Source organism: Amphiprion ocellaris, chromosome 22 (genome assembly GCF_022539595.1).
Source record: "Amphiprion ocellaris isolate individual 3 ecotype Okinawa chromosome 22, ASM2253959v1, whole genome shotgun sequence".
Classification (NCBI taxonomy): Eukaryota; Metazoa; Chordata; class Actinopteri; family Pomacentridae; genus Amphiprion; species Amphiprion ocellaris.
The window spans coordinates 10,271,550-10,295,466 of NC_072787.1; the positions used below are offsets into that span (position 1 = coordinate 10,271,550).

Sequence of the window (23,917 nt, forward strand, 5' to 3'; positions counted from 1 at the left end):
AACTGTGGCCACAAACATCCCAGTCTGGAGACCACATGTCGCACCTTTTCACTGAGTATGGTTTCTGATTTCACGGACTATTTAAACTTTTACAACTATCAGTTTTATTTTATAGTACTTCTAGCTGTGCTGTAAATGATAATATTCCTTTGCAAAAGGCCTCTGGGTTTGGCTTAAGATCACACAGAGTCGTGTTGAGAAACACAGACCAAACATTGATGCTGCGACGAACAATATATTTGGAAATTTTGAGTGTTTTATCGTTATTTTTTTGTATTTTTTTAAAACCCTGTATTGCAACATTTCTGTTAGTTCAATCATTGCGGAGCACTGCACCCACTGCACCAAGGCCTTGAATCATCTTTTATATTGTCTAACTTACTCCTTTCTGTTCCATGACTTATTTCCTTAAATCAATACCCAGGCAATGGCTTATAAACAACCAATCAAAAGTACTCAGAAAAAATGGTTTTCACATGACCAGTGGATTAGGTTTAAATCATACAATTTGTTTCACAATGTCAAAACAGGTACATTTCAAAGGAGAAAGATGTAAATCTAGACTGGAATGAGCTGGCAAGACATGCAGTGATGAAGTCAGGTGAACTGACTGAAACAGAGTTTTTTCAGGATGTTCTAACTGGACATACAGTGAGAGGTTATTTAAAGGGGCTTTTTTTTCAATATTTTAAACTAACAGTAGACCACTTGGTGAGGCTATTTGTATGTGCAAGTGACAAACCCACAGAGAGATGTCTTCCAACAGACACCCATAGCTTCTTTTAGAGACATTTTCAGCCACATGAGGCAGATGGCTGACAAATACAAGTGAACCAACATATAGTGCCTCTGGTAGGAGTTTGGCCAACATGTGCTGCCAGAATAGGTTCAGTATGCTTTAGCACTGAGTCTCTGAACTCCATTGGAGAGATGGAACATACTTTTCCTCAAAAATATGACCTTATTTGGTGTTTTGCTGAGGGTGGCAGAGAGTGCTGTTTGACACATTGTCCAAAACCTCCCGTAGGTGTTCAGCTAGGTTGCGATCTGGTGACTGTGAGGGCCATAACATATGAGTGACTTTATTTATATGCTCATCAAACCATTCAGTGCCCCTTTGTGCGACCGCTCATATCAGGATTGAAATATTTCATCGTCAAATAAAAGTGATCACTCAGAACAACTTTGTCTTGATTTTCAGTGACCCTTCCCTCTAAGAGGCCAAGTGGACTGCCACTGTCTGTATATTTGATGAAAAAAGCTCTAAAATCCACTTCACACCTCCTGTTCACCATCAAAGTCAGCATTTAACTTATGAACCCAGTTGAGCATACACCAGTCAGGCATAACATTAGGACCACCTGCCTAATATTATGTTGATCCCCCTTTTGCTGCCAAACAGCCCTGGCCCATCGAGGCATGAAGTTCATCAGACCCCTGAAGCCCTTTAAGTTGCGAGGTAGGGCATCCATGGATCGGACTTGTTTGTCCAGCACATCCTACAGATGCCTATTGGATTGAGATCTGGGGAATTTGGAGGCCAGGTCAACACCTCAAACTCATTGTTGTGTTCCTCAAATTATTCCTGAAGTATTTTTGGTTTGTGGCGAGGGGAAATTTTCCTGCTGAAAGAGGCCACAGCCATCAGGGAATACCGTGTCCATGAAAGGGTATACACGGTCTGTAACAATGCTTAGGTAGGTGGTACGTGTCAAAGTAACATCTGCATGAATGGCAGGACCCAAGGCTTCCCAGCAGAACATTGCCCAAAGCATCACACTGCCTCCACTGACTTGCCTTCTTCCCATAGTGCATCCTCGTGCCATGTGTCCTCAGGTAAGTGATCCACACACACCCGGCCATCCACATGATGTAAAAGAAAACGTGATTTATCAGACCAGGCCACCTTCTTCCATTGTTCCATGGTCCAATTCTGATGCGCAGGTGCCCATTGTTGGCACTTTTGGTGGTGCAAAGGGGTCAGCATGGACACCCTGTTCACCACTGGTCCTTCCTTGGACCACTTTTGATAGATACTGACCACTGCAGACCAGGAACACTCCACAAGCGGAACAGTTTTGGAGATCCTCTGACTCAGTCATCTAGTCATCAGTTTGCCCCTTGTCAAATGCGCTCAAATCCTTGTGCTTGCCATTTATCCTACTTCTAACAACAACTTTGAGGACAAAATGTTCACTTGCTGCCTAATATATCCAACCCACTAACAGGCACCATGATGAAGAGATAATCAATGTTATTCACTTCACCCGTCAGTGGTTGTAATGTAATGCCTGCCAGCAGATAAAGAGCATTCCCTTAGGAGCTGGTGTAATTCAAAAACAGAGATAAAAGAGAGGTAATGTTGGACTGACATTAGTTGGGTGGACTGATACATGACTCCAAATGAATCCAAATGTTGCAACATATCTCCTGGATGAATTATAGGGCGATATCTGCCTACTAGTATAGTGGCTCTCACTCTTCTTTGTGCTGTGTAGAAGGTAATAACCACACTTTCCAAGACTCTCTTTGGGGATTTTGTCACAGCAGAGATTTTGGCAAGTCACAGTAAGGAAAGCACAGGTGTAATTGATAACATTAAAACAAGTCTGCTCAATTTATGGAGGCTAATTCTAGGGTCTCAATATTGTTCATGTTGGTTCATTGTTCAGACTTAATGGGACAATTTTTGGAACTCAGCCATCTGTAGTATAATTAGTTTCACCTGTGTGCTGTTTCTGCTGTCAAAAAATTATTACCAAGCACCAGCAATGTCAAGTTCCTGCATTATCATTGTTGTTCTTGTGTAAATACAAATTTATGAATAGTAAAAAATATGCAAATGAAAAGGCCACTCAGATAATACCAGTGCACTGACTCCAATTCTCCAAACCCAGAAACTGTAAAAATAAAAACAGTCATTAAATTTGCAGTTTTCTTTGTCTTTCAAAGAAGCCTTAATAATATGCAGTTCAGACAGGAAAAAGAACCAAATCCAAACGTGAACTTATATTTCATTTAAATCACTTTATTCTACACATTTTTTTAAAGCCAACAATAGCATGTTTACCCCAAGATTCTGTTAAAAATAAAAAAATAAAAAAATAAATAAAAAATCAAGTTTGCACTTCTTAGTGCAACTGAGAAATCTTGAGTGACTCAGCAGTGTAACAGACAATGATTGGTTTTTCAGGTTAACAGCAGGCAGTGTTTACACCTGACACAGAGGAGACAAGTACTGAAAGAAACTAGAGAGATCTTTCTAGAGTTGATGTGTAGAGTAGTGTGGGAAAATCCGTAGTGTGGGGAAATGGGACAAATATAAAAGGCAAAATACCCATGTATGTAGAGCGAACCTGTTTTTCATCCATCCATTATCCACACATTGATTACTCCTTGTTAGTGTCATGGGAGGGCTGGAGTCTATCCCAGCTGACTTGAAGCAAAGGCAGAGGACACCCTGGACAGGTCACCAGTCTATCACAGGGCTACACAGACAAACAGTCATACTCACATTCACACCGTTAGGGCGGGTGCAGAGGCTCAAGCGCAGGGAAATGAGACCGCAGACGAGTGACTCAATTTAAACAAGATATAGTGCACAACGGCAGAAACAAAAACAACTACAACCGGAACTCCATTACCGGAAATGGAAGTTATTTAGAATACGCAGTCGGCATAACAAAACAAGACTTCCTAGAGGCATAAACACTATATACAGAATAGTAAACCCACGTTTGATACCTACAAAACCCAAAACCAGTGAAGTTGGCACGTTGTGTAAATCGTAAATAAAAACAGAATACAATGATTTGCAAATCCTTTTCAATTTATATTCAACTGAATACACTGCAAAGACAAGATATTTAATGTTCAGACTGAGAAATTTAATTTTTTTTTGCAAATAATCATTAACCTAGAATTTAATGGCAGCAACACATGGCAAAAAAATTGGCACAGGGGCATTATTACCACTGTGTTACATCACCTTTCCTTTTAATAACACTCAGTAAACGTTTGGGAACTGAGGACACCAATTTTTGAAGCTTTTCAGGTGGAATTCTTTCCCATTCTTGCTTGATGTACAGCTTAAGTTGGTCAACAGTCCGGGGTCTCCGTTGTCGTATTTTACGCTTCATAATGCGCCACACGTTTTCAATGGGAGACAGGTCTGGATTACAGGCAGGCCAGTCTAGTACCCGCACGCTTTTACTACGAAGCCACGCTGTTGTAACACGTGCAGAATGTGGCTTGGCATTGTCTTGCTGAAATAAGCAGGGGCGTCCATGAAAAAGACGTTGCTTGGATGGCAGCATATGTTGCTCCAAAACCTGTATGTACCTTTCAGCATCAATGGTGCCTTCACAGATGTGTAAGTTACCCATGCCTTGGGCACTAATACACCCCCATACCATCACAGATGCTGGCTTTTGAACTTTGCGCCTATAACAGTTCGGGTGGTTCTTTTCCTCTTTGGTCCGGAGGACACGACGTCCACAGTTTCCAAAAACAATTTGAAATATGGACTCATCAGACCACAGAACACTTTTCCACTTTGCATCAGTCCATCTTAGATGAGCTCGGGCCCAGCGAACCCGGCGGCGTTTCCGGGTGTTGTTGATAAATGGCTTTTTCTTTGCATAGTAGAGTTTTAACTTGCACTTACAGATGTAGCGACGAACTGTAGTTACTGACAGTGGTTTTTTGATGTGTTCCTGAGCCCATGTGGTGATATTCTTTATACACTGATGTCGGTTTTTGATGCAGTACCGCCTGAGGGATCGAAGGTCACGGGCATTCAATGTTGGTTTTCGGCCTTGCCGCTTACGTGCAGTGATTTCTCCTGATTCTCTGAACCTTTTGATGATATTACGGACCGTAGATGATGAAATCCCTAAATTCCTTGCAATAGCTCGTTGAGAAATGTTGTTCTTAAACTGTTCGACAATTTGCTCACGCATTTGTTTACAAAGTGGTGACCCTCACCCCATCCTCGTTTGTGAATGACTGAGCATTTCAGGGAAGCTGCTTTTATACCCAATCATGGCACCCACCTGTTCCCAATCAGCCTGTTAACCTGTGGGATGTTCCAAATAAGTGTTTGATGAGCATTCCTCAACTTTCTCAGTCTTTTTTGCCACTTGTGCCAGCTTTTTTGAAACATGTTGCAGGCATCAAATTCCAAATGAGCTAATGTTTGCAAAAAATAGCAAAGTTTACCAGTTCGAACGTTAAGTATCTTGTCTTTGCAGTATATTCAACTGATTATAGATTGAAAGGGATTTGCAAATCATTGTATTCTGTTTTTATTTACAATTTACACAACGTGCCAACTTCACTGGTTTTGGGTTTTGTACAAGCAGGAAAACTACAAAACTTAAACTATTAAACCTAGTCCACACAAATAACCCAACTCTAATCCCTGAATCCCACAAAAAAAAAAAAAAAGCAGGAACAACAACTATACAAAACAACAATGCTCTATTCTCTGATGCGGCTAGAACGAGAACTTAGCTGAACAGTCTCTCTTTGGTATAGAGTTGGAACCAAGGAGTCTTGTCCCAGGTGTTTGGCAGCCAGCAGTTGGAATCCTAGGCATGCAGGTAAGTGGACTGTGATGGTGGTTCCAGCTCCCAGTGGAATGGCGTTCCTGTAGTGGTGTGGCAGCAGCCAGAGTCCTCCTTAGCCTTTTGAGACTCCTTGGAGAAAGCCCCAGTCCTCATAGAGCCAGTAAGCCTCTGCCAGGTGGCTTTCCAACCACAAGAGATGGTAAACAGAAGCAGGCAGGAGTCAATACTGCACAGAGAGAACAGGTTTAGATGCAGAGCTAGGAAACGCAGTGGCTCAGACAGATCTAGTTGCAACACTGTTAGTTAGGAGACGGTCCAGCACCAACTGACAAGACGAGTCACTCTTTATAGTGAGCCCAGCCAGCCTGATAAGCAACTCCCACCTGCACCCGATCAGCTGATTGGTAATCAGCCACACCTGCTGCCCACCACTGCCACACACCTAGAGAGAGAAAAAACAGGCCGGAGGAGGAGAAAGCACTGCCACCTAATCACAGCCTCTGGCTGTGACAGTACCTCCCCTCTACGGGCACCTCTTGGTGCCCAACGAGGTCGAGCAGGATGTCGACGAAAAAAAGTCTCTGATTAACAAGGAGTCCAAGATCTGCCTCCTCGGGATCCAACTCCTTTCTTCGGGACTGTAACCCTCCCAATCCACCAGGAATTGGAGTCCCTGATCCCTGCGATGAACAGCCAACAGCCTACGGACTGTATAGGCAGGAGCATCATCAATGACCCTGGGAGACGGAGGGGGACGGACAGGGAGGGCCAGAGAACTCTCCACAACCGGCTTAATCAGCGAGACATGGAACGTTGGATGAATCTTCATGGAAGCAGGCAAGTTTAAATGTACCGAGCTGGGGTTAATGACGCAGTTTACTGTAAAAGGACCCAAGAACCAGGGTGCCAGCTTCCTCCTTCAGTGGAATATCATTCGCCCGGAGCCAGACTTGCTGCCCAGGGCGGTACTCTGGTGCCGGCCTTTGGCGGCGAGTGGCCTGCTCTGACATCCTCCGAGATGCTTGAAACAAGGCTCTTCTAGCCTTCCTCCAGGTGTGCCGGAACTTCCTCACCATTGCCTGAACAGAAGGAATAGAAATCTCCTGCTCTTGGGATGGGAACAGAGGCAGCTGCTATCTAGGGAACACTGAAATGGAGATAAACCAGAAGAAGAGTTCGACAGAGTTCTGTGCATACTCAATCCAGGTAAGTCTATCAGACCAGGAGGAAGGATTCTCTGAGGCCAGGCAGCGAAGAAACACTTCCAGAGATTGATTTGTCCTCTCCATTTGTCCATTTGACTGTGGATGAAAACCAGAAGTTCAGCTGACCGTGGCTCCCAGCACAGCACAGAATGCCTTCCAAACAGCAGAAGTGAACTGAGGGCCACGGTCAGAAACAATATCAGAAGGAATACCATGCAGACGGAAAACTTGATTGACCATTACATCCACAGTCTCTTTAGCAGATGGCAGTTTAGGCAACGGTACAAAATGGGCCACTTTAGAAAACCTGTCCACAATGGTCATGACTGTGGTGTTACCTCGAGAGGGTGGCAGTCCGGTGACAAAATCCACCGTTATATGAGACCATGGTCGATGTGGAACAGGCAGGGGTTGTAACAGTCCTGAAGATGGCTGATTGGACATCTTGTTCCTAGCACACACAGAACAGGCTTTAATGAATTCCCTGGTGTCCACATCCATAGTGGGCCACCAGAACTTCTGGTGAAGAATCTCCAGGGTGCAGCTGAAGCAAGGGTGACAGGCAATCCTGGAGGTGTGGCCCCACTGCAGGACCTGAGGACGAACTGGGTCAGGTACAAACAAGCGATTAGGAGGCCCATTACTTGGGTCTGGGTGCGAGCGAAGTGCTCTATGAACCCGGGCCTCCACCTGCCAGGTAAGCGAAGCCACCAAACAGGAATTAGGCAGGATTGGTTCAGGACACTTCGGTACGTCGGAGGAGTCAAACTGTTGAGACAGAGCATCGGTTTAACGTCACGCGAACCAGGACGATAGGTTAAGGTGAAGTTAAACCGGCCAAAAAAACAGAGTCCATCGCACCTGGTGAGAATTGAGTCTCCTTGCTGATCGGATATATTCTAAGTTTTTGTGGTCGGTCCAAACCCAAAGGGTACCTCTGTTCCTTCCAGCCAATGTCTCCACTCCTCTAGGGCCAACTTTAGGGCCAGCAACTCACGATTTCCAACATCATAATTTCTCTCAGCAGACGAGACGCTTGGAGAAAAACCACATGGGTGGAGCTTCCGATCCTTAGGCGACCTCTGAGACAGAACAGCTCCCACACCAACCTCTGAAGCATCAACCTCGACAACAAACTGGAGTGAAGGGTCCGGTTGGGTTAAAACAGGGGCAGAAACGAACCGGTTCTTCAACTCCAAGAAGGCAGCCTCTGCCTCTGGCATCCACTGAAAAGACTTAAAGGTAGAGGTTAAAGCAGTCAAGGGGGCAGCCACCTTGCTGTAGTTCCTAATGAACCTTCGATAAAAATTGGCGAAGCCCAAAAATTGTTGGAGTTGCTTATGGTTCCCAGAGGTCAGCCAATCCCGTACCGCAGACAGCTTCTCCGGGTCCATTCTCACCTGTCCAGGGGAGATGACATATCCCAAAAATGAAACAGTTGTTGCATGAAACTTGCATTTTTTCAGCCTTCACAAAAAGTCTGTTTTTCAATAAACGCTCTAAAACCAGTCTTGCATGACCAACATGTTCCTCAAGACTCTTAGAGAAAATCAGGATGTCATCTAAATACACAAACACAAATCTTCCCAGCATGTCATGTAAAACATCATTAATTAAGTTCTGGAAAACTGCTGGGGTGTTAGTCAAGCTAAAAGGCATAACAAGGTACTCAAAATGCCCCAAAGGGGTATTAAAAGCAGTCTTCCATTCATCACCCTGGTGTATTCTAATGAGGTGATAGGCATTTTTTAAGTCCAGCTTGGTAAAGATTTGTGCTCCCTGGAGAGGGGTGAAGGCAGAGTTTATCAGAGGTAAAGGGTAGGAGTTCTTGATAGTTATATCGTTTGAACCTCTGAAATCAATACAGGACCGTAGGGTCTTATCTTTTTTTGTCCACAAAGAAGAATCCTGCTCCTAGTGGGGATGACGAAGGACGGATAATCCCTGCAGCCAAAGACTCCTGGATGCAAGTCTCCATGGCCTCCTGTTCGGGTCTGGAAAGGTTATACATTCTACTAGAAGGATAGGTTGCCCCCTGGCGGAGGTCAATGGCACAATCATATGGACGGTGAGGTGGTAAAGACAAAGCACGGTCTTTGCAAAAAACTGGAGCCAAATAATGATATTGCATGGGTACAGAGTCCAGTTTTACCTGCTCTGGAGGTGAGGGAGTCACAGAAGAAGACTGTGTCTGAGCCGACAGAAGACACCTCTGATGACAATCAGAACTCCTTGCCACAATCTCCCCCCTCTTCCAGTCCAAAGACGGGTTATGGCGCTGCAGCCAAGGGTAACCTAAAACAACAGGGGGTTCAGAATGTTCTAAAACACTAAATGAGATCTTTTCACAGTGATTGCCAGCAGTCACTAATTCCACTGGAACAGTCTTGCAAGAAACCTGGGCTAACTGAAGGCCATTCAGGGCCCGGGCCACCAAAGGTTGCATTAAAGGGACTGTAGGTATTCCCAGCTGACGCACCAGATCAGCGTCCAGACAGTCCTCGGCTCCCGAATCCACCAGAGCTGAGAAAGGTAATGAATCCGACCCCCAGCACAAGGTGGTAGGAAGCAGAAAACGTTGAGGGGAAACAGTCTAAGTTCGGCTCTCCAGTCTTTCCCCGTTTATTGGGGAGCCTGGTCTTTTGGCTGGCGTTTTGGACAGATGGCGATGTAGTGGCCAGGTTTGCCACAGAAAAAGCATAGACGAGTTGCGCTTCTATGCTCCTTTTCCTCCACAGATAATTTAGCCCTGCCCAATTGCATGGGCTCTGGCTCCAAAGCAGCAGTAGAAGAAGCGGACACAGACGTGGACACAGGAACCGTAGACACTCCACCAGAACCTCGGCTCCTCTTCTCACGCCGCCGTTCTTGTAGTCTGTTATCCAGCCAGATGGCTAGATCAATGCACTGATCCAGAGAGGCCGTGTCATCCCTCACGGCCAACTCGTCCTTCACGGAAGTCCTGTAGACCCTTTAAAAAAATAAATAAATAAAAAATACTCCGAAGGGCCTCATCGTTTCAACGGGTCTCAGAGGCCAGGGTCTGGAACTCCATCGCATACTTGACCACACTCCGGGCTCCCTGGCTCAATGACAGAATCCTGTCCGGAACATCCCTTCCACGGACTGGATGATCAAAGACCTTCATCTCGGAAATGAAAGCAGAATAAGAGTTACACAATGGGCCTTGTTGTTCCCAAACCGCAGTTTCCCAGTCCCTAGCAGCACCAGATAATAGGCCAATCAAGAAGGCAATTTTTGCCTGCTCTGAAGCATATGATCTAGGCTGTAATCTAAAAACTAGCAAAACTTGAGTAAGAAAAGCCTGACATGAACCAAAATCACCAGAATATCTCTCAGGGAGAGGGACGTGGGGTTCCTTAACTGGAGGAGCCTGACTTACGATAGGTGATGGAATGACTACAGGTGCCAGAGGGGGAGAAACACTAGCCAACTTGGTCACTCGCTCGGTAAGGACAGAGAGCTGGTTATACAACACGTTGTTGCTATCCATAAGGCTACGCAACATTTCCTCATGCTGTCCTAAGGCAGTATTTTGGTCAGCAATAGCCTGCTGGATAGTGACAACGGGGATCTCATCGACCACAATCTCATGCCCTGCTGAACTCATGTTGGCCGGACCGTACTGTTATGGCGGGTGCAGAGACTCAAAAGCAGGGAAATGAGACAGCAGACTAGTGACTCAATTTAAACAAGATATATTGCACAACGGCAAAATCAAAAACAACTACAACCAGAACTCTATTACTGGAAATGGAAGTTATTTAGAATACGCAGTTGGCGTAACAAAACAAGACTTCCTAGAGGGAAGGTGTAAACACTACATACAGAATAGTAAACCCACGTTTGATACCTACAAGCAGGAAAACTACAAAACTTAAACTACTAAACCTAGACCACACAAAGAACCCAACTCTAATCCCTGAATCCCACTAAACTAGCAGGAACAACAACTACACAAAACAACAATGCTCTATTCTCTGATGCTGGTAGAATGAGAACTTAGCTGAACAGTCCCTCTTTGGTATGGAATTGGAACCAAGGAGTCTTGTCCCAGTTGTTCGGCAGTCAGCAGTTGGAATCCTAGGCATGCAGGTAAGTGGACTGCGACGGTGGTTCCAGCTCCCAGTAGAATGGCGTTCCTGTAGTGGTGTGGCAGCAGCCAGAGTCCTCCTTAGCCTTTTGAGACTCCTTGGAGAAAGCCCCAGTCCTCGTAGAGCCAGGAAACCTCTGCCAGGTGGCTTTCCAACCAGAAGAGACGGTAAACAGAAGTAGGCAGGAGTCAATACTGTGCAGCGAGAACAGGTTTAGATGCAGAGCTAGGAAACGCAGTGGCTCAGACAGATCTAGTTGCAACACTAACTGTTAGTCAACTAACAGTTAGGAGACGGTCCAGCACCAACTGACAAGACGAGCCACTCTTTATAGTGAGCCCAGCCTGTTAGAAGGTTTTATATTATCATTAATAGCTATGCTTAATAGCTATGGTATGAACTGTGTTACACTGTTACACATGATGTTTTTAGTACATAAGCTTACTGAAATCTGTACCTATTGTTTCAATGCATTTACCACCCCCACTGTATTTTACTGTATTTTTCCACACACACAGACCACACCTCACATTCACACCCACTCGCATATCATTACCTTGTGAACCCAACTGTATAAATAAAGAACGGCAGGGACCACCTCTTTGTAGCTCACACGAGACGTGTCTTGTTGCACTGTGCGTGGGTTACCCTTGCTGCAAGTAAAAAGAAGCCACATGTTGTTCATTACAGCGAGCGGTCCCTGGTTGGAGAGCCTTCCTCTCTAACACAGCCAGCCTGATGAGCAACTCCCACCTGCACCCAATCAGCTGATTGGTAATCAGCCACACCTGCTCCCCACCACTGCCACACACCTAGAGAGAGAAAAAACAGGCCGGAGGAGGAGAGAGCACTGCCACCTAATCACAGCCTCTGGCTGTGACTGTGACACACACCTATGGATAATTTAGAATTATCAACTAACTTCAGCATGTTTTTGGACTGTGGGAGGAAGCTGGATCAGCGGAGAAAACCCATGCATGCACAGGGAGAACATGTAAACTCCATGCAGAAAGATCCTGGGAAGGCCAGGACAAAAACCAGGGACCTACTAGCTGCAAGTCGAAAGTGCTGACCACCAAGCCACTGTGCAGCCTTCTGATTTTTCAATTTTAATGGATTAAATGGTCAAAGAAATTCAAGTTTATTTTTTTCTTTTTTATGACATTAGAGCTGTTATACTGCACAGAAGACACTTTCGAGTTCTCTCTACCTCTACCCACGGTTGTGTTGCTCCCATAGAGATGCAGGACTTCATAATGCAGTTAAATATGGGATATTAGACAAAAAAAACTAAACAAACAAACAATAAAAACCACCCACAAACTGCTTGTGGTGTGTGCTAAAATAAGTTTACATCACATAAACAACAAGAAAAGCCCTCAGAGAGTGCAGTACTCCGCCAAGGCTGCTCAGTTGTATGATTTCCGATGGATGAAATCTTTAAATAATTTGTGGTCCACAGCGGTTGATCTGCAGTAGGATCACAATCATGTAATCGTCAGCAGGCAGCTGACATACTATTTACTTGTCACAGTTACAGTGACACCGTGCCACTATCTCGCAATGACACAGAAATCTTTAACAAATCCGTGGATCCAGACTACAAGCCGCATCACTGTGGCTTATAAATCTAATGAGGTGGTCCTTGTGTCATTTCTGACCTTCCCTGAAAATTTCATTCAAATCCGTTTTGAGTAATGCTGCACACAGGCAGACAGACAGACAAACCAACCAGTCGATTGTCACATAACTCCGCCGCATTTCTTGGTGGAAGAACAAAAACAACAGTAAACAGAGCTGTTAAAATGGGAACACCCCATCAATCAGAAAACAAGGAGAAAAAGCAAATGTCATATTCTCAACATAATAGGAAATGCCATAAAACACGTCAACCTGCACCCTCCACTGTAAATTTTTTTGTTTATACCAAATTAGATTTTACAGGGATGTTTAGTGCTCTGTTCATAACTTATCACAAATCTACAGTAATAAGTTTGCTATCAGAAGAGAGAGCGGTGAACCATGTTAGGCTACTTGGATGCCATAAAAAAGCTTTTGCATCACTGAAACTGCATCAGTCAAAGAGAGATAACATCAGGAAAATACCTGTCTGGTACAGAAAACAGGGGAAGTAATGTGGCTGTCAGTGAAGCCAGACATTCCTCAAAGGTTCAGGAATCTAGACGACAACAAGCTTCACTGCTGCTGGTCGCCATTGGTCGATGACAACCTGTTCTCTGCGTCCTCTCTGGCTATTGTTTGGCCTGTGATTGACTGAGGAAGGTGTTTGTTGTTGCTGGACTCTTATCTGTGTTTCTTGGACCAGGCAGGGACACGGAGCTGCTATATTAGCGAGGCTGTCTGATGAAACTGTACAGAGACACAAAACATCATGTGCAGCTCAGCTAATTAGACTTCTGGCTCTCTCTTGCACAAAAAAAATGGTCATGGAGAGTGTGTCTATCAAGAATCTGGTCTGAGGCAGCCTTTAAGAATGAGGTAAAGACCTGAGCAGTATAAAAACTGACATGCTACAGTGTCAGCCTGCACCGGGGAGCCTATCAGTGCTTGCCAATAAGGGGAACTGGCATTTATAGTGAAAGGTGGGACACTTAATTTCCAACTCTTTTCTTTCCAATGATTGCTTTTATATGCCACCCAGTGCTCATTTTCTAAAGCTGGCAGGGCCTGAGACTATCCAGCAAGCTTTGCAACGTCCCCTCAGAGAAATATCAATTTCATACAGCAGCTTTGAGAGCTCTCCCTCTCTTATTTAGTGATCCACTGGGTGAACGTTTCCTATTGCCAAAGAATTCATATTACCACCTGCATTACCATCCGCCCAGGACCCATCACCGGCTCCCTGGGGTGTTGTTATGTCGGGTTATTAACTGGGAAGTGTGGCGCTTTTGTTCATTGGCATTTTCATTTTGCACTCCTTAGTAATTGAGTAACAGGGGCCCATCATAGAGCACAAAAGAAAGAAAGTGAGCATGTGGAGGCTGAAAATTCTCATAGGCTGTCAGGGAAGCGAGGGTGACCTACCTCCTCGCTTTCCATTGTTCCGAGACAAAAAATGCTGAAATTGTGTTCATGTTAGATCTGCTTTTTCTCATCACTCAAATGAACTGAAAGGTGATCGGGTCAAAGAGAAAATGCCTTCTAGTGCCAAGTCAGCTGTCATAGAAACTGTAGCAACCCTCTGGGGTCATGTGCATTGTGTTGGTTTCTTCATGGAAGTTCAAGCTCCACTTGTCTTTTATTCGTTTTAAAGCAGTGCAGATAAAAGGAAGAGAGAATGAGCATATGGATGTAAAGCCATAACATATAGTGCATTTGACCTCACTGAAAATCATAAAAATGTACACTGAATCTTTTTTTCCCCTACAGATAAGAAACCACACGTGGGTCTGTGTTTTGTAAAAGGTGGACACCATGCACACACATGCAAACCACTCTGTAAAGTGTCCCTTTTTATTAAACTGAGTCTGCATATGGTTATATAATCTGGGTGAAATGTGCATCTACATTTAACAGCAATATCATCTAACACTGCATGCCTACACTGTGTTTATTAAGACCAGATTCACCCTCAAAACAATACGGTCGTTTCTTCAGTAATATAATAAATACATATATTTCCTCACAGACAGAATCTACAGTGTAAAATTAAAATATAAGGCACATTAAAACAGTGAGTTTAGGACATAGTTAACAGTCTTTCCTCAACTATTTTCAGGTGACTATGATCACTGGTAAATCTTCATTGTGGCATGACGCCTTGGCAAAAAAGCACAATGTTACATTACATATAGTGTACTTTCTGTCCCAGACAAGTGCATCAAGTTTCTAATAATCAACAAGATGTATTTGATGTACTGTACCGTTTAAAAGTTTGGGGTCACTTAGAAATGTCCTTATTTTTGAAAGAAAATCCTTTTTTCAATGAAGATAACATTAAAAGGGTCAGAAATCCAGTCTAGACACTGTTAATGTGGTAAATGACTATTCTAGCTGGAAACGGCTGATTTTTAATGGAATATCTACATAGGGGTACAGAGGAACATTTCCAGCAACCATCATCCCTGTATTCTAATGCTACATTATGTTGGCTAATGGTGTTGAAAGGCTAATTGATGATTAGAGAACCCTTGTACAATTATGTTAGTACATGAATAAAAGTGTGAGTTTTCATGGAAAACATGAAATTGCCTGGATGACCCCAAACTTTTGAACGGTAGGGTATGTCATTCTACTATTAATAGAATTACTCTTCAGAGACGTAGATGTAGTATGTGACATATCAATCCCTGAAGATATAGGTAAATCAGTCAATAGTTGAATTCTTGAAAACATGAATATGGTCTGTTTTTGGGGGGTTGCAGAGATAATTAAGTTGTATGGGCATGTAATCAGTGTCAAATGTATTTTTAACTCATGTCAGCACACCTAATTCTCTATTAAGTAAACTACTCGTCAAAAGTATTGTAGATTAATACTGAAGATTAACACTTTTTTGTTTACAACATAATTTCATATGTTGTTCATATGTACTGCTTGTATTTAATACAATTATTAAATAAAAGCCATTGAATGAGAAGGTCCAAACTTTTTACTGGTAGTGCATATTATATAGCAATTTTTTTTCTTCCAGTCCACACTGTAAGCTGCTTTTATAATCTGATTCATACTGCTAATAATCGCTCTCAGAGTCGTCTCTTTGTAACAACACTTTTTAATATTTTGAATGTCTTTATTTAACAGCTGACAGAAAAGGTATGACATGAGTATGAAGGGGCAGAGAGGCGGGGAACAAGATGCAACAAAGGTGAAAAATAAATCAGGGACATTGCAGTTGCCCTTGGGTATCTGCCAGGTGTTCCCAAATGACCTATTTCAAGTTAAAGTTTTGTTGTTGTTTGTTGATGTTGGAAGCTTTGGGTAAAAAGCTTGCAGGCTTGGTGTAACATCACCATGTCAGGGCTGTCCACACAGTGTTCATATCAATTTAAATTTGGCTTAATAAATGTGGTGACATCCCCAAAACGGACCCTTGCATACTTTTAGTAATAGATCAGATGTTGCTTCTGGTAAATATCCTGTGTTATCTGTACATTTCATCCCTGTGCCACATTTCCTTCTGTTCCAGTGGATGTAGAAAGCTCTATTTCAGACCGAGTATCACGTTGCATTCACCACCACACCCTTCATCGCTGCCCCGCTTGCTCAATGGAGCCGCAGCTGGGTGCTGCTGTTTCCTACACCATTTATGTTGGCACAGACAACAGCAGCTCCATGTCCACAGAGTACCACTCGCCTGCAAAACAGGAAGAACACACTGCTTTCAGATAGACACGGGAGACAAAAACAAGCCAGCGACAGTCCAGAGACATGAGGCAGCAGACAGAGGAGGATGATAACATGAGATTTCAGCTGGTGCCCAGCTGGTTCCTGCACATAGCATCGGCTTACTGGGCTGCACGCTCTTGACTCTGTAGTGAGAAAATTTCTGATCGTTGAAGATAGGCTTCTCTACTCTCTTCTCTGTGTATAAACTAGTTCTCTTAGAGATTATTTGCCTAAATGAGCTTGAATATATGCAGCTATGACACTGACTGGTCACTGAACGATGACAGCGACAACAATTACTTGAACAGGTGCTGGGGTTTTTGGCTTTACTTTTTTTTGCTTTCAGTCTGCACTTTAACTTAGAAGCAAAATTCCCCTGAGTGTCAAAACCTGACGTTTTTGCAATCTTTTATTCACAAACAGATGCTGATCTGAATCCCAGATTGCTTAATGTCAATTTATTTTGGCAAGGACCATGTTGCTATTGACAGCAATAGTCCCGTAGTGCAATTGGTATTGGATAATAAGAGGTTGCTTTCATCTGTGAGCGTTCGAACTTTCCCCACATTACCTCAGCCGAATTAGAGGGTATTTATTTTCTAGTTTGGTAGATTTAAACCAGCAAAGAACAAGCTCATGTCTGTAGATCCAAATTTTGTGTTCCTTTCTTACTTGCTCTAAGTAAAGAAAATAAACTCAATCAAGAAATTTCTGCAGTTTCTCATGCTTCAATTTATTTCTAAATGTGACATTACACAGTAGTGTCAAAACTCATTACAACATGTACAAATTCTGAACTTATCAGGCCCAAAGAGTATTTAATGCAAGCTTGTGACCTTTTCCTCATGAATGGCTAACACTCATATGACTCTTACTGTGACTCTGTTTTTCTTTCTTTCAAATGAAACCAAAACATAAGCAAGGGCAGATGAAAAGGTGGCCTGCTGGCAGAGGTTGGCATGTTTCCGTATTGTCACTCCTCGTTAGGTGATGACGGGCCACGTCCATGTTGGACAGCTGCCATCACCGAGGCAGAGGGAAGGGATACAAGCAGACGTTCTCAGGGCAGGTTGGCCCTTTGCTCAAACATCTGCTGGCATGTCTGTGCCCTCTGTGACCCCTGAAGAAATGCCCACTGCCGAGTCTCCAGCTTTAATCACGTGTGCATGCACTGAAACCGGCCAAGCAACCAAAGCAACCCTTGCATGAGAGCAGAGGGGGAGACAGGTCACTGTTGGCCAAATGGAAAAAAAACTGCAGCTTCTGTGAAAGGGGATACAGCACTTAGTTCATGTCAGCTGTGCTGCCACAGACGGACTCCGTATTTCAGTTTTCACACACAAACTTTATTTTACATCAGTTTATGGGAGACCAAGAGCCCAAACCAGCTTCTACATTGACTCGGGGGCATGAGAAGGTTCATACATATATTGTACGTTAGTTTGAATGAATTTATGGTAGAGGTGTGTGACGGGAGGTATCTTGTATTTTTCTTTTGTTAACTTGTCCGAGATGAACTCTGTTCTCAGCCATGCCAGGAATGTGCCCAGTGTGCCCACCCATCCATTAACCTGTCCAACAGTATGCTAGGAAAACAAAACACTTCATTAACAGGGCTGTTTGTGTTAACATTGACCTCAGAGGTTCCAGACCAACACACTTTTATTTAATGGTTTAGTAATTCAGGGGACCCGAACTACTGCTTCATTAGATGCATGGTTGTAAGATTTTAAAAAATAAATAAAATTTATTTAGAAAATCATTTTAAGATGCAAACATTGTTCTGATGAGTTGACATGATAAAGTTGGTAATGTTTTGTGTGTAATTTAAACTACACTTTCTGTGTTAAATGATTTAAAACCAAATCCAAGCTGCAGTAAATTAAATGAATTGACTTGTTAACCAAACTTTAGGATTTTTAAAAAAAGAAGCAAACTTATGTCTATGCACTTATGTACCCAACAAATAAAAATACAATCAGTTATAGAGGAAAGAACAATTCTCCTAACACAACATAGTTTGTTGGTTGAACGTAATTTAATTATAAGTTGCTACAAGTGAAAAAGACTGATGCTGACTGTTGTGTTAACAGTTTTGCTGAGTCTAAACATGTTTTGAAAATGTTTTACAATTTCTTTGTTATATATTTAAATATGTCTGACTGACAGCAGTAAAGGCAGTACTTTGCTACACCGACAGGAGACAAAGAGAAAATCCTGAACCACTGACGATTCAGGGCTCTGTTATGCTGCTGGCATGGTTCACTTAAAGGAACGGTCACTGCAAATAAATACAAAGTTGTTCTGAGTGACCACATCTATTCTGATGGAAGCTCTCTCTTCCAGGATGTCGATGCCTCCATCCACAGGGCATGAGGGGTCACTGAATGAGTATGAAAATGATGTGAATCATATGTTATGACCTAAACAATCACTACATCTCCACATCAGTTGAATACCTTTGATAGATTTTGACTGTTGTTCTTCCACATGGTGGCCACCTTACTAAGACAGTTTATGCTGGTTTTTCCTTTATTTTATGACCGGTCTATACATCGATATTTTAGTTTGTGTTCATGATTTTGGGAATGTTACACACTCTAAACACAAAGTATGACAGCCACTGAACTTCCTTTAATGCATACATGACTGTAGTTCAAACCAGAACACCCTAAATCCTTTAGATATTTTCTGCATGTAATGGAAACAAAAATACTGGATTTGTGACTCATTAAAATCAGATATGATTTGGCAAAACAAATTAAAAACATCTGCTGCTGAACATTCAGGCTTTTATAATGAAAGCTACTTCATAGACAGTTGGTTTACTTGAAGTTAATGTCAGAAGTGAACAGTTCCAAACACAGGAGAGTGGTGAGGGACGAGTTCTTCTGGACAGTGTTCTGTTTAAGCTTGTTTCTTCAACACTTGGCCTGGTGTTAAACACACCTGCTCAGAAGGGCCCTTCTAACATTTAATGATCCGACTCTTGGTGCTTGGAATATCTCACCTTGGTGCCAAACTCAAGGTTCCTTTCAGCATGACGTTAATTTATCATCAAAACCCTTCAGGCAGGCACCCATTAAGAATCTTGAAATGTTAAAAATTTCACAGCCAAGGAACAATCAAATAATTGCTTGTTTTAAAATGACATATTCCAGACTTTCTTCAAGCTGTACATTTAAGCTTCACCTAAAACAGTGGCTTAAGGAAAACCAGGCCTGTGAACATTTTTAGTGTAACTCTTCTTCTGTTTGTATTGTGATGTGTTTCTCTTTTTCTGTCACCTGCCTGGGGACTACAGATGGAAATTAGCATTTCTGCTATAATCTGGCATATTTACACTGCTATTGTTGCATGTGTTCATTAATATGCACTGTCCCTATTAAATAAACTAATAAATAAATAAAATAAAATAAACATATTCCAGGTGCTAAAGAAAAAAAATATGAATTTCAGGGGCTGTGAAAATGCCACATTGTTAATCACACTTTCATATTTATGATTTGGAAAATGCTGACACGTATGCAGGTGCAAAACCTCTGGGTTTTATGCATTTTTTCTACTGACCACCAAGTATATCAAGCAGAGGCAGTAGCTTTGCTTTGAATGTGCAGAACAGACATCCATGTCTGTAATAAAATGTTCATATAATAAGAAAGACTACTTGTTCAGTCACACCATTGCAAATAGCAACAGATTAGACAAACGGAAACTGGGCCAACTCCTTCTTCTTCTCGTTGTACTTAGTGCTCAGTTGTCCTACAGCCTTGGCATGCTCCTCATCCACCTCTTCTTTTAATCTCTGCTGCTCCTTCAAAAAGTCTGCCCACTCATCTTTCAGTTGCTCCATGTTCGCCTGCAGCTGGGTGTTCTGGAAGAACATGTGAAGATGAGAAGAGCACAACAAATGTTGCAAACGGTTTAAGCTGATCATGTAGTGTGCTGCATATGAAGGGTCTGTACACAAAGTCATAAATTCCAACAATGCAATCTGGTTTTCTGAGGCTATTAAGTTGTGTCCACCTGCTCCGCTGCCTGAGTTTTTACCTGTTGTGCCTCTAGCTCCCTCTGCTGGACTCTTTCTGCCATGTGATTGGCTGCCTCCACTGTGGGACAGAAGCAAAAGATACTCAAGAGACTTTCCAGACTTTTCACAATGTCCGTGCCTATATGTCATTCCACTATGAGGAATCAGGACACAGTAAAATTATACTTTCTGTGTTTCAACAGGTATAACATTCACTATTGCTTAACATTTCTCTGCAAATAGCATTTCAATGAAGTTACTGTAGCCAATAACAAAACAATCAGTACATTATGTTGAATGAGGAGAACATTTAATTGACACCCTTAAACTGACAAATGGTGCAATACAATTTATCATTCTTTCCTTCTATATAAATAGCGTTTGTGTGAGTATGAAATTATCTTTAGGCGTAATGTTAAGAGAAAAGAAAAGTCAGGTGAGTTAACTTACACCGTTTAATGACGTCAGACAGCTGCTTGGTTACGTCGTCTAAATTTGTCGGGAGCATTTGCTCATTTGTTTCCACCACCATTTTATCCAGATTCTCCAGCAGTCGGCTCTCTCTGTGGCCCCGTTTTTCCTAAACAGCAGCAGAAAAAGTCAGCTTGCAGTCAAATCAAATGCTGCATTCATAAACTTATTGAAAGTAAACCCCTCAATACTCTGAGAAGTACATTATAGTAAAATCTGGTGAAAAACCTAGTGAAGACACTGTGATAAAAACTAGAAAATAATGTTTAGCTACAGCCCAAAATGCAGTGAGTTGTAGATTATGCTGAAACCAGACTGGTGTTTACAGGACTATTTTGTCTAGAATCAAGAATATCAACCGATTATCTGCCTAATATCATGTGATATACAGCATTTTCCTGGCTATCAGTACCTTTTTTTTTTTTTTTTATGATCCTGGACAAAATGAATATGTGTTCTGTCCAACTGCTTATGCGGCTCTGTTTATAAGTTGACAATGGTGGTAACTGCTGTTCAAACATGTTCAAATAACTGAACAGTAATGCTCTTGTATTTGTATTAAGTTGTACTGAAATATCAATTAAAAGACTTTGACTGAAAAATGTGCTACTTTGCTGCTCTGATGCAGTTGCCTTTCTCTATCTGTAGTCCCCGCTCTGGTTTTAAGCAATGTCTCACTGACAACACTGTCTGACTATGCTGAAAAGTTCTCCTTTAATTAAACACATACAAAACATAATTTAAATACAAACATTTCTCTAAAGTTTTGTGTTCTTAATAATTTGGACACCAACATTTTCATTCTTACTACAAATGTATTTTGTTTCCAAATAGTGGTTATCACTCTTCTTGATTACTATTAACTGGAATCGGTATCAACCCTGCATTTTGAGATGATTAAAGCTATACATAACATACATCTACTGTGAAAAAGGCAAAAATCAACACACGTGTGCCTTTACAGGGGGTTAAGTTCCCAATCATAAAATGAAACATCTCTAGTGTGCCCGACCAAGCGCTTATATTACATTGATCCCTATATCTATACTGTCTGTTATCTAACAAATGCACAAAATACACCCCACATCCTTGTTGTTTTTTTTCTCCTCACATGAATGTCAGCAGTTTAGTTCAGCTACAGTGAGGAAGCCTTGGAGGTTATAGAAAGTGTGTGGTCCAGGGCCACCTCTGCAGTGCTTCAGTACACCACTACAACTCCTATATGTATCATAACATGATGTGAGAGCTGGTGAAGCTGGATGTAGGGCCCAGATCCCTTACTAACACTACGTCAAGTACCTCAAACTCCCTCACGAAGTAGCGGACCTCTGCATTGATGACAGGTCTGTGGTCCAGCAGTCGGGACTGGATGTCACCCACATCTGCAGGATCAACACGTCTTATAGTAAATACAGTTTAAACCAGGAAAATCTAGATGCATAGTGAAGCATACATTTTTAAGCACGGTATTTTTACACACAAGCCTTTTTAAAGCACATTCTTCAAAACTGTAATGACAAGATCTCCATGTCAGTCACAGTTCATTCACATTTTAATTAGCCTCTTGTTTGTGGGCACATAATAGGAATTGCTAAAATAGAATAGAATAGAATAGAATAGAATAGAATAGAATAGAATAGAATAGAATAGAATAGAATAGAATAGAATAGAATAGCTTTATTGTCATCATATATGGGGGCATGCCAAAAATATAAATAGCTGCCACTGGACGGTGCATCTATAACAAGCAATGAGTAATAAAATAACAACATTAAATAATAAAATCAAATGTACATATAAAACAAGACTATATTAAAAATGATAACGTATGCGAAAGAGGCAATATATATACAATGTGGGAGGTAAATGAAATGAAATAAAAACAAAACAGAATACGTACGGTCAGGAGATTGTACATAAGCAGCATACAGAAGTGTGTACACAATAAGATCTGCTGCACTGTCAAGAGCTTTGAAATGCAAAAAGCGAAGCTAACACACTAACTTCGAAAACGATCTGAATGCCGTGGGTTTCACTCACCTTTCGCAATCTTTTCCATTATTATATACTCTGCTGGACGTCGTTCCAGCAGCTGAACAGCTTGTTTTTTTTTCTGTTGAGCTGCTGGTTGGTTCAGCTAGCTGCTAAATGCTCCAAAGCTAACTGACATCTGAGTGTGGAAACAAAATGAGTAGTCCAGCTAGATTTTTAGCCTGATAATTAATGATATATAGCAGTAACACATATCAGCTGCTGTTTTAAAAACAGAGTAAGGCTGCTGTGATAATTCCAGTCAGGTGAATCTAAGTCAGCTGACTCAAAAATATGTTTACTACGACTTCCGGGTTCGAGGCCGTGGACTGAACCAAGACGCAAAAAGAGGGGGGTCACACTTAACTTTATGAGAGTTCCTCCTCTGACCGTTTGATCTTTTTTACAAGTCCACATAAAATTAATTAACTCTTTCGGTTACGGGGATGTTCCGTTTACTCTGAGACTTTTAAAGTGCCTGTAAGTTTCTATAAGAGGGAGTGTTGTGTGTCTGTTCTGCTTAACTCCGACAGCAGATGTCAGTCTTGCTCTGTGGAGAAACAGTCTTTGTGGCGAAACAAATTCTGCCTCTTCAACTTTTTACTTACTTATCTGTTCACTCTCCAAACTTGTAACACAAGAACATGTCTGTCTCATAAATATTTCAGTAACCCAATTTTTTCCACTGACTATGGGGCAGTTGGCACTCTTAATTCAGCAAGTTCATTGAAAACCTGCTATTTTTATTTTAAAATACAGCTTAAATAAAGGATTATGCAGCTTAGTTAATTCCCTTTTAAAATAACAGAGCATTCAGAAACATATACATTTTAAAATTACAAAATAGTATTGATATAAATGAAGGATCAAAACAGTGTACAGTTATTCTTTTATAGCCACATATTTCTGCATTTTTTAAATGTGAAACTTAGCCAATATTCATTGAAAGGAGTAACTTTTAGGTTTGGCAAAATCCCCTTCAGCTGCTGTTTATTTTGCAACAACAGGACACTTATTTCTTCTTTGTCTTCATAAATGGTTCTCCAGTTCATTTAACATGTGGGGAAACTTGCAGTGCATTGAAATCAAATTTATTAACAACTTATTAACATTTATAACCTTAAACTGGACTTATTAGAAAGTGGA

General features: G+C 41.9%; 1 protein-coding gene across 1 annotated transcript; it reads right to left on the bottom strand.

Annotated features, from left to right (window-relative positions):
- Positions 1–18,851: 18,851 nt before the first annotated feature.
- Positions 18,852–23,070, bottom strand: bloc1s5 (biogenesis of lysosomal organelles complex-1, subunit 5, muted). Its single transcript, XM_023299894.3, has 5 exons — positions 22,781–23,070; positions 22,040–22,122; positions 20,720–20,849; positions 20,290–20,348; positions 18,852–20,113 (listed from the first exon to the last, which is right to left on the bottom strand). Exons 1-5 carry the CDS (start codon positions 22,797–22,799, stop codon positions 19,940–19,942), a joined length of 465 nt encoding a protein of 154 aa, XP_023155662.1. The 5' UTR covers positions 22,800–23,070; the 3' UTR covers positions 18,852–19,939.
- Between the last annotated feature and the right edge of the window lie 847 nt (positions 23,071–23,917).

Excerpts from the sequence above, each read along its gene's own strand:
- bloc1s5 (XM_023299894.3), bottom strand. Across the intron at positions 20,349-20,719 it reads GTCTGACGTCATTAAACGGT|TGGAGGCAGCCAATCACATG; the intron begins GTAAGTTAACTC and ends TCTGTCCCACAG. Across the intron at positions 20,114-20,289 it reads GGGAGCTAGAGGCACAACAG|AACACCCAGCTGCAGGCGAA; the intron begins GTAAAAACTCAG and ends ATGTTCTTCCAG.